At 41.7% G+C, this 15,110-nt stretch overlaps 1 protein-coding gene and 1 non-coding gene across 2 annotated transcripts in view; both read left to right on the top strand.

Moving 5' to 3' along the window:
- SF3B3 (splicing factor 3b subunit 3) overlaps nt 1-15,110 on the top strand; it is a 48,669-nt gene that overhangs the window by 10,646 nt on the left and 22,913 nt on the right. Inside the window, exons 7-11 of the mRNA XM_066349756.1 lie at nt 422-559; nt 706-809; nt 5,621-5,786; nt 8,676-8,771; nt 13,555-13,627. Of these exons, the coding sequence (XP_066205853.1) occupies nt 422-559; nt 706-809; nt 5,621-5,786; nt 8,676-8,771; nt 13,555-13,627 (577 nt within the window). The remainder of the gene's footprint in view (nt 1-421; nt 560-705; nt 810-5,620; nt 5,787-8,675; nt 8,772-13,554; nt 13,628-15,110) is intronic.
- LOC136381680 (small nucleolar RNA SNORD111) lies at nt 96-184 on the top strand. The gene has a single exon (XR_010747156.1). It is a non-coding gene; the product is annotated as a small nucleolar RNA SNORD111 (small nucleolar RNA).

Raw genomic sequence — 15,110 nt, 5'->3', positions numbered from 1 at the left:
AACACAAAAAAATCCAAAAATCAAAGCAAAGGGAATGCTTCTTAGGAATCAAGGAAGTTGATGGTTTAGTGTTGTGGAAGCATAAGTTTAATCTACAGTATAAAATTATGACTTTTTAAAACTTTGTCTTTTCTAACATTTTTCTCTGGAGATAATTTTTGCCTTACAGACCTGATTTAGGATGTAGAGTGGAATTATAGCTATTTTTGGTATTCAACCTTTGTTATATATGTATAGCAGAGAAGAATTTTTAGGTATTGTGTTTTATTGTCATGGCTAGCAGGCTGCTATGGGTCAAGGCTTGTATAGAGGCTCCAGGTGCCTCTAGGCCATGGGTAGCTTGTATAATCTTTGTTGGTAAGGTGAATTCCAGTATAAGTACTCATTTCTAAGATGTTGGTTATATATTTGATTTTGCTAGAATGACCTGGATGACCCTGAAAGAGGAATGATTTTTGTCTGCTCTGCCACCCATAAGACCAAATCAATGTTCTTCTTTTTGGCCCAAACTGAGCAGGGAGATATCTTCAAGATCACTTTAGAGACAGATGAAGATATGGTAAGCAGACCATAGTTAGAGGGGGGCAAAGACTACAGTATTGAATTTGCTACTGTGCTTACACTATCTCATGATACTGGGCTCCCTTCGTGGCCCAGCTTACCTTCACTTGCCTACGCAATAGTCTTTTTCTCTTTTCACTCTAGGTTACTGAGATCCGGCTCAAGTATTTTGATACTGTACCTGTTGCTGCTGCCATGTGTGTGCTTAAAACAGGCTTCCTTTTTGTAGCATCAGAATTTGGAAACCAGTGAGTAATCCTTTTATTATCTTAGTTCACCCTGATTACTATAATAAGTACAGGAGGGAGATGTGGCTTCAGGGCCAGAGAGGTTTTCATAGAATGTTTTAGTTTCTTCAAAACAAAAGTTTTGCCCTCCTTTCCTTTTACATTCTTTCTGTTAATTATTTTTCTCTACTTCAGTGGCTTTGATCTATACCTGTGGGTGGCTGCATCGCTTTAGAAGTGATCTCCTGAAGTTTTTGCTGGAAACTTTATTGAATAAATATTCATTGAACTACTTAGTGTTAAACAGATGTTCCACAAACACTTAGCTTGTACAAATCTAAAGAGGAAAAGGAAAGCAAATATATAAGGGTGTATTATTGAGGTTCGTGCTGTGGGCAATGGGAGCTCACTTCCAGAAGGACCTATTGAGCATGAAGCAAGCAGAGTGCTTCTCAGAGTTGCCTCTCTGAAGGTTATCAACATCAGCTTTTCTCTATTGTGAGCTGAAAGTTACCCCTGGGGCATGGACTCCTGCACATCCTATGACTGGGGCAGCCTCCCATGAGGTAGAAGTTCTTAGGGCAGAGAGAAAAAGAAAATATAGTGTGCAGGTGGGATGCTGTCAGAGTGAGATGGGGTTTTTTAATTGATTTTAGAGGAGGCAGGGAACGGGATGCATCAAATCATAGTAGTTGGCTTCTCATATGTGCCTTGACCAAGCAAGCCCAGGGTTTCGAACTGGTGACCTCAACATTCCAGGTCGACATACTATCTGCTACTGCTCTGCCACTGGTCAGTCGAGATGCTTTTGATCTTATGAGAAATTATTCATTGCTGCTGCTTCTGCTGAAATTTGAGAGACTAAGAGTGGTGATTGATTATAAAACGTGCTGTGGTGTTAGCTCATTTAATCTGTACAACAACCTACTTATCAATCAGACACTAATTTAGCATTTGTTGTAAGCATTCTAGAATTATAATGCTTGTTGTTCCCAATGATGCAGTGCCATTACCCATCCCATTTACAGTTTAGGGAACTGGGTTACAAAGAACTTAAGAAATGTGATGGCCTGACCTGTGGTGGCGCAGTGGATAAAGTGTCGACCTGGAAATGCTGAGGTCGCCGGTTTGAAACCCTGGGCTTGCCTGGTCAAGGCACATATGGGAGTTGATGCTTCCAGCTCCTCCCCCCTTCTCTCTCTCTCTCTGTCTCTCTCTCTCTCCCTCTCTCTCTCCTCTCTAAAAATGAATAAATAAATAAAAAAAAAAAGAAATGTGATCACACAACTAAATCTAATTCAAACTCTGACAACTTGGTTCCAAAGTCTTTGCTCTAAAGCAATGGTCCCCAACCTTTTTTTTATATATATATATATAAAAATTTATTAAAATTCAAAATTGTCTGATCATCTGTCCCATGAACATCCATCCAACCAGCTGCCTGCAAGAAAACAGCTATTTTAGTCACATTTCCCCATTTCAATTGGAATGGTATTTGAAGGACACAGAAGGTCCCCAACCATTTTTTGGGCCACAGACTAGTTTAATGTCAGAAAATATTTTCATGGACCGGCCTTTAGGGTGGGATGGATAAATGTATCGTGACCGAGACAAGCATCAAGAGTGAGTCTCGGGCCTGACCAGGCGGTGGCGCAGTGGATAGAGCGTTGGACTGGGATGCGGAGGACCCAGGTTCGAGACCCTGAGGTTGCCAGCTTGAGCGCGGGCTCATCTGGTTTGAGCAGAGCTCACCAGCTTGGACCCAAGGTCGCTGGCTGAAGCGGGGGGGGGGGGGGGGGGGGGGGGGTTTACTCGGTCTGCTGAAGGCCCGCAGTCAAAGCACATACGAGAGGGCAGTCAATAAACAACTAAGGTGTCACAATCACAACAAGGGACTAATGATTGATGCTTCTCATCTCTCCGTTCCTGTCTCTGACTCTCTCTCTGTCTCTGTAAAAAAAAAAAAAAAAAAGAGTGAGTCTTGGCCCTGGCTGGTTGGCTCAGCAGTAGAGCGTTGGCCTGGCATGCAGGAGTCCCAGGTTCAATTCCCAGCCAGGGCACACAAGAGAAGCGCCCATCTGCCTCTCCACCCCTCCCCCTCTCCTTCCCCTCCCGCAGCCGAGGCTCCATTGGAGCAGAGATGGCCCGGGTGCTGGGGATGGCTCTGTGGCCTCTGCCTCAGGCGCTAGAATGACTCTGGATGCAACAGAGCAACACCCCAGATGGGCAGAGCATCACCCCCTGGTGGGCATGCCGGGTGGATCCTGGTCGGGTGCATGCGGGAGTCTGTCTGACTGCCTCCCCGTGTCCAGCTTCGGAAAAATGAAAAAAAAAAAAGAAAAAGAAAAAGAGTGAGTCTTAGACGGATGTAACGGAATTTGGTCATTTTAAAAAAATAAAACATCATTCAGACTTAAATATAAATAAAATGGAAATAATGTAAGTTATTTATTCTTTCTCTGCAGACCGGTACCAAATGGCCCACGGACCGGTACCGGTCCGCAGCCCAGGGGTTGGGGACCACTGCTCTAAAACACAACTCTACACAGTAGTCTCAAATTGTTTTACTGAGATTTTAGCCAAAGCAACCTTTTCTGTGTTGAAGATAGCCTCTATTATTTTGTTACTAGACACTGAAAGTATCTTTTTTGTATTTTTCTGAAGTGAGAAGTGGGGGGGCAGCAGACAGACTCCCACACGCACCTGACTGGGATCCACCTAGCATGCCCACCAGGGAGCAATGCTCTGCCCATCTGGGGCATTGCTGTTATCACCAGAGCTATTCTAGCTTCTGAGGTGGAGGCCATGGAGCCATCCTCAGCGCCCTGGCCAACTTGGCTCCAATGGAGCCTTGGCTGCAGTAGGGGAAGAGAGAGACAGAGAGAAAGGAGAGGGGGAAGGGTGGAGAAGCAGATGGACGCTTCTCCTATGTGCCCTGGCTGGGAATTGAACCTGGGACTTCCACGTGCCGGGTTGACTCTACTGCTGAGCCAACCAGCCAGGGCCACACTGAAAGTATCTTTGACAGGTGCTCTTTATTATCTACGTATAGGCACCGGGCCTAAATAAGGAGTTCATATTAAATTTTTTTTTTTTTTTGTATTTTTCTGAAGTTGGAAACGGGGAGGCAGTCAGACAGACTCCTGCATGCACCCAACCGGGATCCACCCGGCATGCCCACCAGGGAGCGATGCTCTGCCCATCTGGAGCATCACTCTGCTGCAATCAGAGCCATTCTAGTGCCTGAGGCAGAGGCCATAGAGCCATCCTCAGTGCCCGGGCCAACTTTGCTCCAGTGGAGCCTTGGCTGCCAGAGGGGAAGAGAGAGAGAGAGGAAGGAGAGGGGGAGGGGTGGAGAGGCAGATGGGCGCTTCTCCTGTGTGCCCTGCCGGGAATCTAACCCGGGACTCCTGCATGCCAAGCCAACGCTCTACCACTGAGCCAACTGGCCAGGGCCCCCATATTTTTTATGTGTGTCCTCTCTTCTTACTGCTTTTTGTAAAATTTTCAAGGATAATAACTTTTTGCTTTTTCATAGTTTAGTATAGAATTTGATATGTTTACCAAAAGTGTTAAATGCTGAGGTTTATTGAATATCTTCTGTATTTCAGACACTGATTTAGTCATTCTGCTTCTAAAAAGCTGTATTGGATATTGTTCAAAGTGCTCTGTATTGAGGGTCTGATACAATACTTAAAGAATAAACATGATCAGTTGTTTGATGTTTTATTTTAATTGAGCTGCTTCCCTAAAGTTCATTGTTCAAGTTATGATGACATTGTTATAGAATATTCTCAAATTGCTTTCTTTTTTATGGTTTGATTTTGAATCGTTTCATTAATAAGCATTATTAGCCAGAGGACAGATTTTATTGTTTATTGTCTTTGGACATGTTTATGTTTTGTTTGGAGAATAATAATGTCTGCATACTTTTTTCTGTAAAGTCACCATCAATTTTTGTTTTTTGACAGATATGCCTGGTTTTTTATTAAAATCGGAAATGGTTATAAATTTTCTTTGGATTTCTTCTATTTGTATTTTATCGTATTTGACTAACATGTTACTTATTAGGTGCCATGCACTGTTTATAAGTACTCAGAATTCTGTAAGAAGGTACTATTATTTCATTTTATAAATGAGGCAAGTGAGGTACAGAGAGCTGAATAAGCCTAAAAGTAATGTGGCTACTAATAAGAGGAAGAGACGGGCTTCAAACCCAAGCACTTCAGTGGAAGCCCAGTGCTTTTAACCACTACGATGCTAAGGGTTTTTTCATTATACCAGTTTGAATTCAGTTAGTCTTATTTTTTACATGTTTTTTTTTTTTTTTTTTTGGCAGAGAGAGAGAGTCAGAGAGGGATAGATAGGGAGAGTCAGACGGGAAGGGAGAGAGATTAGATGAGAAACATTAATTCTTCATTGCGGCTCCTTAGTTGTTCATTGATTAATTTCTCATATGTGCCTTGACTGGGGGGCTACAGCAGACCGAGTGACCCCTTGCTCGAGCCAGCGACCTTGGGCTCAAGCTGGCAATCTTGGGTTCTTGAACCTGGGTCCTCTACATCCCAGCTCGACACTCTATCCACTGCGCCACCGCCTGGTCAGGCTTTTTTCATGCTTTATACTCTTAAAAAAGAAAGGGAAAACTTTACTCAGATAAGCAGAGATTTTAAACTATAGATGCTGGCTAAAAAATGCATGTTATTTTAAAAAATGCATGCTGTAATTTGTATTAGATACTTATAAAGTGCTTTTATGAGCATTAATATCGATGCCAATCATTACCTTCAGACAGAAATGTTTTAACTAATGTCGTGCTTGCTTCTCCACAGTTACTTATATCAAATTGCACATCTTGGAGATGATGACGAAGAACCCGAGTTTTCATCTGCCATGCCTCTAGAAGAAGGAGACACATTCTTCTTTCAGCCAAGACCACTCAAAAACCTAGTGCTGGTCGATGAGTTGGACAGCCTCTCTCCCATTTTGTTTTGCCAGGTGTGGGTCCTTTCCAGTTACCTCCAAAATGAGCAGTGCCAGCCAATTGTTTTTGAGTTGAACGAATTTAAAGTTTTAAATCCAGTTAAATTAAGGTCTAGTCTAAGCGTCAGGTTTGTCAGCATGTCTAGAATCACCAGAGTTGTAAAGTAGAAGTTGGGGAACTAAAAAACATTACATAAATTCTTGGGGTTATTTTTTTGCTGTTAATTATAAAATTCATATTTAGGGTAAAAATTGAAATCATACAAAAGGTTAAAAGTCTTATTCCTAATCTTTTCAACCGCCCACTCCACTGAGCTTGCTCCTGTTGACAACTTGTGACTGCTTCCAGGCGTTGTCTCTGTACATATAAGCATACACATCTGACAAACAAACATGTATAATACGTTTTTTTTCTAGACTTTATTTATTGATTTTTATGGGAGTATGAGGGGTGAAGCAAGAAATAGTAACTCATAGTTGCTTCACTTTAGTTGTTCATTGATTACTTGTATGTGCCTTGACTAGACAAGCCCAGGGTTTCGAACTGGCAACCTCAGCATTCCAGGTTGATTCTTTATCAGGCATATTTTTCTTTTTTATGTGAATGGGCACATATACTTTATAGTATTCAGAAATTGGCCTTTTATCACTTAACAGTCTATGAATACCTGTATTTGTCATATTTTTAACATTCATTTCCTCAAAATACTCTAGATACTGGAATCGGGCAGTAGCAGGAATTTTTAATCATATCCTCAAGAAGGAAACGGGTGGCTGGGGGTTGCATCCCCTACTACTGGTGCTCAGTTGAGCAGGAATTTTACCATGCCTCTGTGTCCTAGATTACTGGGGTGTGAGTGACCATAAGGGATCTCCTACCTTGTCTACTTGATCACACTTCTAGTGGGACAGAGGTTTGTTTAGTGAGTGCTGGGGGAACAAGTTGGCATTCAGGTACTTTTCCTGGTGAAATTGATCATTCTGAAATTAACTACTACTGTTATTTATTTATTTATTTATTTATTTTTATTCAGTGGGAAGAGGGGAGGCAGAGACAGACTCCTGCACGTTCCCCAACCAGGATCCACCTGGCAAGCCCCCTAGAGGGTGATGCTCTGCCCATCTGGGCAGATACTCTTTTGCTCAGCAACCAAGCTTTTCTTAGTGCCTGAGGCAGAGACCGAGGAGCCATCCTCAGCACCCAGGGTCAACTTGCTCCAATTGAGCCATGGCTTCAGGAGAGGAAGAGAGAGAAAAATGAGAGGGGGAGGGGTAGAGAAGCAGATGCTAGCTTCTCCTGTGTGCATTGACTGGAAATGACCCTGGGACATTCACGTGCCCAGCCGATGCTCTACCACTGAGCCAACCGGCCAGGGCCTGTTTTTATTTTTGAGAAAGGATCAGTCTTCAGGACAATAGAAAATAAGTATTTTCTAATTTGGCTTCTCTTCCTCTTTCATTGGAATTTGAGGAAATAATTGTGTAGATAGTTGGTAGTTTAAGAATAAAATTAAGAGGGAATTGAGGTATTAGCAGCAGGGCTATATGCATTTTTTTTGTGCTGTGGATTTCTTAGCCAGTTGAGGTATCTGGATCCCCTCTCTAAATTTTCTATCTTAGCAAAATACTAAGTTATGAAAAAAGTGAATGTATGTGCTTTTTTATTAAGGCTTTAAATAAGATAGTATATTTAAAATAGGTGAGCTAGCCTGACCAGGTGGTGGCGCAGAGGATAGAGCATCGGCCTGCGGTGCTGAGGACCCAGATTCAAAATCCTGAGGGGGCTGGCTTGAGTAAGGGGTCACTGGCTTGGCTGGAGCCTCCTGGTTAAAGCACACGTGAGAAAGCAGTCAATGAACAAATAAGGTGCTGCAACTATGAACTAATGCTTCTTATCTCCCTTTCTGTCCCTCTGTCTCTCTTTTGCTTTTTAAAAAAGCAAATAAAAAATAAATAAAATAGATGAGCTAAATTTTTAAGAGATCACTGTTTTAAGGTCATATAAGCTCAGCTAACATGCTCCCTCATCTTAAAATAGGGTGCAGTGCCTTCTAGGCAGTCAAAAGTTTTCATTTAACTGTCCAGTTTGACAAAACTATAATACAAATGACTGGTCAGTTTTAATATATTGATCAACAAATAAATAGTACCGAAACCAGCAACTAGATGTTTGGGATGCCAGTACGAGAACATACCTCCTCCATTTGGTCTAGGTCATCTTCGGGGTTTGGAAGCAAACAGCCAGGTGCATAGCCCATTAAATTGTTTAGGTCAGCTATATCATAGGGACATCTGTGATCATGTGCAGTCACAGACCTAATTAATACCATTTTTTTTTTTTGAGAGAGAGAGAAGCATCAACTTGTTGCTCCATTTACTTGTGCATTGATTGCTTTTATGTGCCTTGACTGGTGCCTCAAGCTGGTGACCTTTGGTTTCGAATTAGCATCCTTGATGTTCTGGGTCAACGCTATCTATACTCACTGCACCACTGTCAGGGCCAATAAATAGTTTTATAGTAGTGATGTGGGAAGTAATTGAAGTATTTGTGAATTTTAAAATTATAGGAATAAATGCAGTTTTACTGGTCAAGTCACAGATATTGATAAGATTATAGTTTATATTTGGAAGGAAATGCTAAATTTCAGTTGGAGGTTATATAACATTTTTAATCACTAACTAAAAAAAAAAAAAGCTTCACTAACTTAACTAGTACAGCTTTTTGTTACTTGGTAAAACCAGCCTTCCAACTGGTTTGTTTTTTGGAACATTCAGGCTTTTTCTTCATGCCCTCCAGGCCAGTAGCCAACATACAAGCTTTATAAACTAAAAAGTGGTTTGCTCCCTGAGAATAATCAGGGATCAGTGAAAACGTGGCACAAGTAAACTTTTTTTCCCCTGCAGATAGCTGATCTGGCGAATGAAGACACTCCACAGCTGTATGTGGCCTGTGGTAGAGGACCCCGGTCATCTCTGAGAGTCTTGAGGCATGGACTTGAGGTAAAATTGGAATTTCTAGATCATCTTTAGAGTTTGGAAGGAAGCATTGATAAAGCAGCCTGTGGCTTTACTATAAAGTTTATATAGAGTTTAAACTTCCTATTTCTTAACGAGTTAGCACAACATTTTTTAAAACTGGCAAATGGGGGTAAAAGGTGGAAAACATGTCTGCTAGTTCCAGGCTGACAACGCTTAACATGGAAATTAGGAAATCTGCATGGAACATTTTGCTCCATTTCCTTCTGTCTTGGTCTTCAAAGTTTTCAGATACTTAATTAACATTTTTAACTTTTAATACTGGGTATATATTTTTATATCTTATTATATTTATTTCTTATTGCTATGTGCTCTTAAGTTCCATCATACTTAATTTTTTATACTTTTCCACCAGGGATGGATCAGAGTATATTTAATGAACCCTTCATTTGTTGGACTTTTTATTTATTTTTATTTTTTTATTTTTATTTTTGTATTTTTCTGAAGCTGGAAACGGGGAGAGACAGTCAGACCGACTCCCGCATGCGCCTGACTGGGATCCACCCGGCACGCCCACCAGGGGCAACGCTCTGCCCCTCCGGGGTGTCGCTCTGTCGCGACCAGAGCCACTCTAGCGCCTGGGGCAGAGGCCAAGGAGCCATCCCCAGTGCCCGGGCCATCCTTGCTCCAATAGAGCTTCGGCTGCGGGAGGGGAAGAGAGAGACAGAGAGGAAGGAGGGGGTAGGGGTGGAGAAGCAAATGGGTGCTTCCCCTATGTGCCCTGGCCGGGAATCGAACCCTGGGTCCCCCGCACGCCAGGCCGACGCTCTACCGCTGAGCCAACCGGCCAGGGCCTGTTGGACTTTTTAGGTGACATCAACATTCAAAATTCAAAATTACCCTCTCAAGTTCTTATCCTTTTGATTTTTTTTTCTTTTGTATTTTTCTGAAGCTGGAAATGGGGAGAGACAGCCAGACAGACTCCCCTATGCGCCTGACTGGGATCCACCCGGCATGCCCACCAGGGGCGATGCTCTGCCCCTCGGGGGCGTCGCTCTGTCGCGACCAGAGCCACTCCAGCGCCTGGGGCAGAGGCCAAGGAGTCATCCCCAGCACCGGGGCCATCTTTGTTCCAGTGGAGCCTTGGCTGCGGGAGGGGAAGAGAGAGACAGAGAGGAAGGAGAGGGGAAGGAGTGGAGAAGCAGATGGGCACCTCTCCTGTGTGCCCTGGCCGGGAATCGAACCTGGGACCCCCGCACGCCAGGCCGACGCTCTACCACCGAGCCAACCAGCCAGGGCCTCCTTTTGATTTTAGAGTTGACCCTTTAGCAGATGCCTTGGAATTTATTTTTTTTATAGTAGTTAAAGATATCTTATTTATTTTTTTGAAGTTTTAATTTTTATTTTCAGAATTTAAACATCAGAAGCCACATAGCAAAGCGTGTGTGTCTATGTGGATGTGTGTGTGTGTTTTGATTTTTTAAGAATATTTGTGTGTTTCATAAATTTAAAAAAATTCCAATCTTGAAACAGCAACATTAAGAACATTCACTAACTAGAGCAAGATTATGGCATAATAAAGGGTTTTTAGAAAAGGAGACTAGAGAAAGTTGTGTTCACGAGCCACATAAAGGGGACCATAATGTAACCACATAGGGAAGAGCTAGCACTGTGGGGCTCTCAGGGTCTCCAGAGAGGCAGGCCTTATGGGTCTTGCCCAGGAAATGGTCTTGCCCTGTCTGTGTCGAGCGCCCCCTGTGGGCATTTACTTGAACTCCAGGCGGAAGTAGATGAAAATCTTTATGCAGTTTGCTTTCAGAGCTTGGGTTTGACAAACTATAAACCTTATTACCTGTTTTTATAGATTTTTATTGGGGTACAGCCAAGACGACCTTGGTTTTGAATTCTGACTCAAGCAATTAATAGCTATTACTAAGCTTTTGTTTCCTCTTGGAAAAATGGGCTTAATGGCACCTGCCTTAAAGGATTGATGTGTGAATTTCTTAAGATATTGCACATAAAGCACTTAGCTCAAGATCTGGCATAACAGTAAATGTTAGCTATAATATTGCTCTTCAGGAAATTCAAATTTTAGACTGTCAAAATACTCATCAACTACCAAATTTTCAGTGATCCAAACCAAATTTAGACTAATAGTTGTCGATGTTATTTTTGTTTTTAATTAGCAACAGGAAGGGAGGGGGATGAGAAGCATCAACTTGTAGTTGTGGCACTTTAATTTTTCATTGATTGCTTCTCATGTGCTTTGTCGGTAGACAGAAGGGCTCCAGCCAGCGACCATGGGGTCATGTCAATGATCCCTTGCTCTAGCCAGTGATCCTGTGCTCAAGCTGGTGAGCTTGCACTCAAGGGGACGACCTTAGGGTTTTGAACCTCAGACCTCAGGGTCCCAGGTTGATGCTCTGCCCATTGTGCCACCACTGATGAGGCTAGACCAATAATAGTTCTTGATTAGTTATGATTTACTGGATTCCTTTGAGCTTCTGATGAAAGCTAGCACTCCTCCAAAAGTGCATATATGCATTTACAGAAAATTTTGAGTACAGTGTAAGAAATAAAGAACTCAAGAATTGTTTTTGAGGCCCTGGTCAGTGGATAGAGAGCTTTGGCCCAGTGTATGGATGTCTTTGGTTTGATTCCAGGTCAGGGCACACATGAGAGTGACCATCTGCTTTTCTCCTCCTCCCTCTACCCCTTTCTTCCTCTCTCACAGCCAGTGGCTTGATTGGTTTGAGTGTCAGCCCAGGGTGCTGAGGATAGCTCAGTTAATTAGAGCATGAGCCCCAGACAGGTTGCCAGGTGTATCTTGGCTGGGGCGCATTTGGGAGTCTAGTCTCACTATCTCCCCTCGCACCTAAAAACTTAAAAATATTAAAAATTGTTTTGGGGTTCCTTGCTACTGCCACTTTTTCCAGTTCTGCAGTCTTTGTTATAATGTACACCTGAAACTAATAAAAATAATATTGAATGTAAACTAATTGAATTTTTTTTTAAATCTTTTATATATAATCATATTTTGTCTGGCTAAATTGTGATCTCCATTAAACAGGGTCATGCCAGGTACTACATTTGGTGTAGAATGTAGCGCAGGGGTAGTCAACCTTTTTATACCTACCGCCCACTTTTGTATCTTTGTTAGTAATAACATTTTCTAACTGCCCACCGGTTCCACAGTAATGGTGATTTATAAAGTAGGGAAGTAACTTTACTTTATAAAATTTATAAAGCAGCCTGACCTGTGGTGGCGCAGTGGATAAAGCGTCAACCTGGAAACGCTGAGGTTGCCGGTTCAAAACCCTGGGCTTGCCTGGTCAAGGCATATACGGGAGTTGATGCTTCCTGCTCTCCTCTCTCTCTCTCTCTCTCTCTCTCTCTCTCTCTTCCCTCTCTATAACGAATAAATAAAATAAAAAAAAATCTTTAATTAAAAAAAAATTTATAAAGCAGAGTTACAGCAAGTTAAAGCATATAATAATAATTACTTACCAAGTACTTTATGTCGGATTTTTGCTGAGTTTGGCAGAATCAATCTTTATAAAACAACTTACTATAGTTAAATCTATCTTTTTATTTATACTTTGGTTACTCCGCTACTGCCCACCATGAAAGCTGGAACGCCCATTAGTGGGTGGTAGGGACCAGGTTGACTACCACTGATGTAGCATGTCTATAGTTATACTTTATTGATGATGAAGATTTCCAGGATTCTGCCATATGATCAGGTATTCCTGCTATTATATTAGTAAACTAAGGAAATAGTAACATCTTTGATGAATATATTTTAGTTCTATTTTCAAAATGTAGTTACACAGTACAGTATAGTAAGCTAATTTATGGTCTCTTGGTCATTTAAAAGTATTAACATTTTTATTTTATAATAGTTGTAGATTTACAGAAAAAAATTTGTCTACTCTAATGTTTGAGAACCTGTAGGACATTGACAAGATTCTTGACTCTGACCTTAAGGAGCATAAAAATGTAGTGGGAAGGACATTTCCTCATCATTTTTTAGAAAAGTGTCCTAAGAGGTGTGATTGTGATTTCTGTGAGAGCTTATAGGAGGGAGAGATGACTGTCAGCCAAGAGGATAAGGGAAGATTTTTTCCTAAAGGATGTAACATTTAAATTGGTCCATGAAGAGGGATGAGATTTGGCTTTTGGGATCTAGGGAAAGAAATGGAATGCTGACTCAGATGGCGTGATTCATTTCTACATGCTCTCTTGGAGTAGGATACAGGCATGCCACACCCAAAGGAAGCATTTAGTTTTGGATGCAACAACTACCCTCCCAGGCATTTCATCAATTCTTGCTAAAGTCTGGCATGGGTATTGCCAATACTTCCACCCTCTTTTTTTCTTTTTTTTGTAACAGAGAAAGAGAGGGAAAGATAGGGACAGACAGGAAGAGAGAGAGATGAGAAGCATAAATTCTTTGTTGCAGCTCCTTACTTGTTCATTGATTGCTTCCTCATATGGTGCCTTGACTGGGGGGCTACAGTAGACCAAGTGACCCCTTGCACAAGCTAGCGACCTGGGGCTCAAGCTGGTGACTTTGGGGTTTCGAACCTGGGTCCTCCGTGTCCCAGTCCGACGCCCAATCCGCTGCACCACCACCTAGTCAGGCCCTCTTTCATTTTTATGTTCTTTTTTGACTAGATGGCTTCATTTTTTAAATCCAGCATACACTGTGAGCACTGCCTTTGGTACTTTATTATCTAGTGTAGTTGTAAGCAGGGAGCTGAGTTCCATGCTCACTGGATCTGTGATTTATCTCTTCTCCTGTCAGGTGTCAGAAATGGCTGTCTCTGAACTACCCGGTAACCCCAATGCTGTCTGGACAGTGCGCCGTCACATTGAAGGTAAGCGACCCTTTCCCAGGCGTCAAAATGAAGGTCTGGGTGCTATTGGCAATAGGAGGCGTAAGAGGCTGCATTCATAATATTTCTATATCACTTTATCTAGCACCATACACTAGAAACTTTTTTTGGCTTGATACCATGTTTTGAGGCACTCCCACTCTGGATGCTTTCACCTATTTTTATACACATGGGTAAGAGATACATAGGGAGGTTGTTAATATTCAGTATATATACCCTTGGTGTCATAGAGTTTTCATGTGTTATGTTCTTTGACTATACAGTATTCACTTGTAAGACACTGGTTCAGTCTGTGTAAGAGGTATGGTATGAGGGAACATTTTTGCCTCATTTTTATTCAACTGTGTTCTTAGTAAAATTGACAGCTATTCTAGACATTAGGAGATTTGGTAAAGCTTGTTAATTAGTCCTGATCAGTGGGTATAGTTGCGCTTAGGGAAAGCAGAGATTGATTGGGATCAGAATTTTAGAATGAGTAGAAAAGGGTCAGAGGAAGGAGGGAGTCTGAGCTCCTAGATAAAAATGGTCACCTCATCCTAAAATATTGAAAGTTGTATGAAAATGCATAGCAGTGTAACAGCAGGAAAGTCTTATGACAATTGAATTTCAGTTCCTTAGAAATAAAACTCAGTTCCCATTTTCCCTTTAATTTACTTTGGATCTGTGGGTCAGTTCTGTTCCTGACCTCATTTTTCTTGTGTTCCCTTAGGAGTGTAGGACGGGTGAGTAAGATCACCCTGGCCAGTATACAAAGCTTTTCCAAAAAAGCAGCTGGTTTTATTCCTGATATTGAGATGTTCTGGTTGTGTGGAACAAATTTAAGGGAACTGGGAAATGTGTGGGAGGGAAATCTCAGAAAACACATTTTGTTGAATTTTTTTTCATGTAGGCATTGGAATCAAGTCTTAGTTGAGAAGGAAAAAGGTTAATAGGAAATTAGTAGGTGCATTTTAGCCAAGATTATCTTGAAAGAGTTCCTCTTTACATGTAATGTTATAAAGAAACTGGTCAGTGTTGATAATCACCTTTATCTTGGTGGCTGATTGACTTTATGACTCTTGAAAACATTGGCTAGAGTGTTTGAATTAGAAAGATCCTTTGAGATAAAAAGTAGTGTGCTCCCCCCCTTAACTTGTTTGTTTTACTTAAACTATTTTAAAATAGATTTAGTTTTACAGAAAAGTTATCTTCACTTTTATGAAGGCAGGGAATCACAGGTTGACTGTCCCAATTTAGTTCACCAAAGTAATAGAAATAGAAGGCCCTGTCTCCTGAATTCCAATCCAGTGCTCACTTGACTGACCCTGCAGTAGAAGTCTGGTTCTTGCTGATTTGTTAGGATGAGTTCTGTAGTCTCATCCTGCAGTCTTTTGAGTGCCCACCATGTACTCAGAGTAATTAAGATAGGTCCCTACTTTCAGAGCACTTGCTGTCTAAAGAAGACAAGTATACAATACTACTATGT

Source organism: Saccopteryx leptura, chromosome 9 (assembly GCF_036850995.1).
Source record: "Saccopteryx leptura isolate mSacLep1 chromosome 9, mSacLep1_pri_phased_curated, whole genome shotgun sequence".
Lineage (NCBI taxonomy): Eukaryota > Metazoa > Chordata > Mammalia > Chiroptera > Emballonuridae > Saccopteryx > Saccopteryx leptura.
The sequence above is the reverse complement of the archived record's forward strand: the minus strand, read 5'-3'. Positions and strand labels throughout refer to the sequence as shown.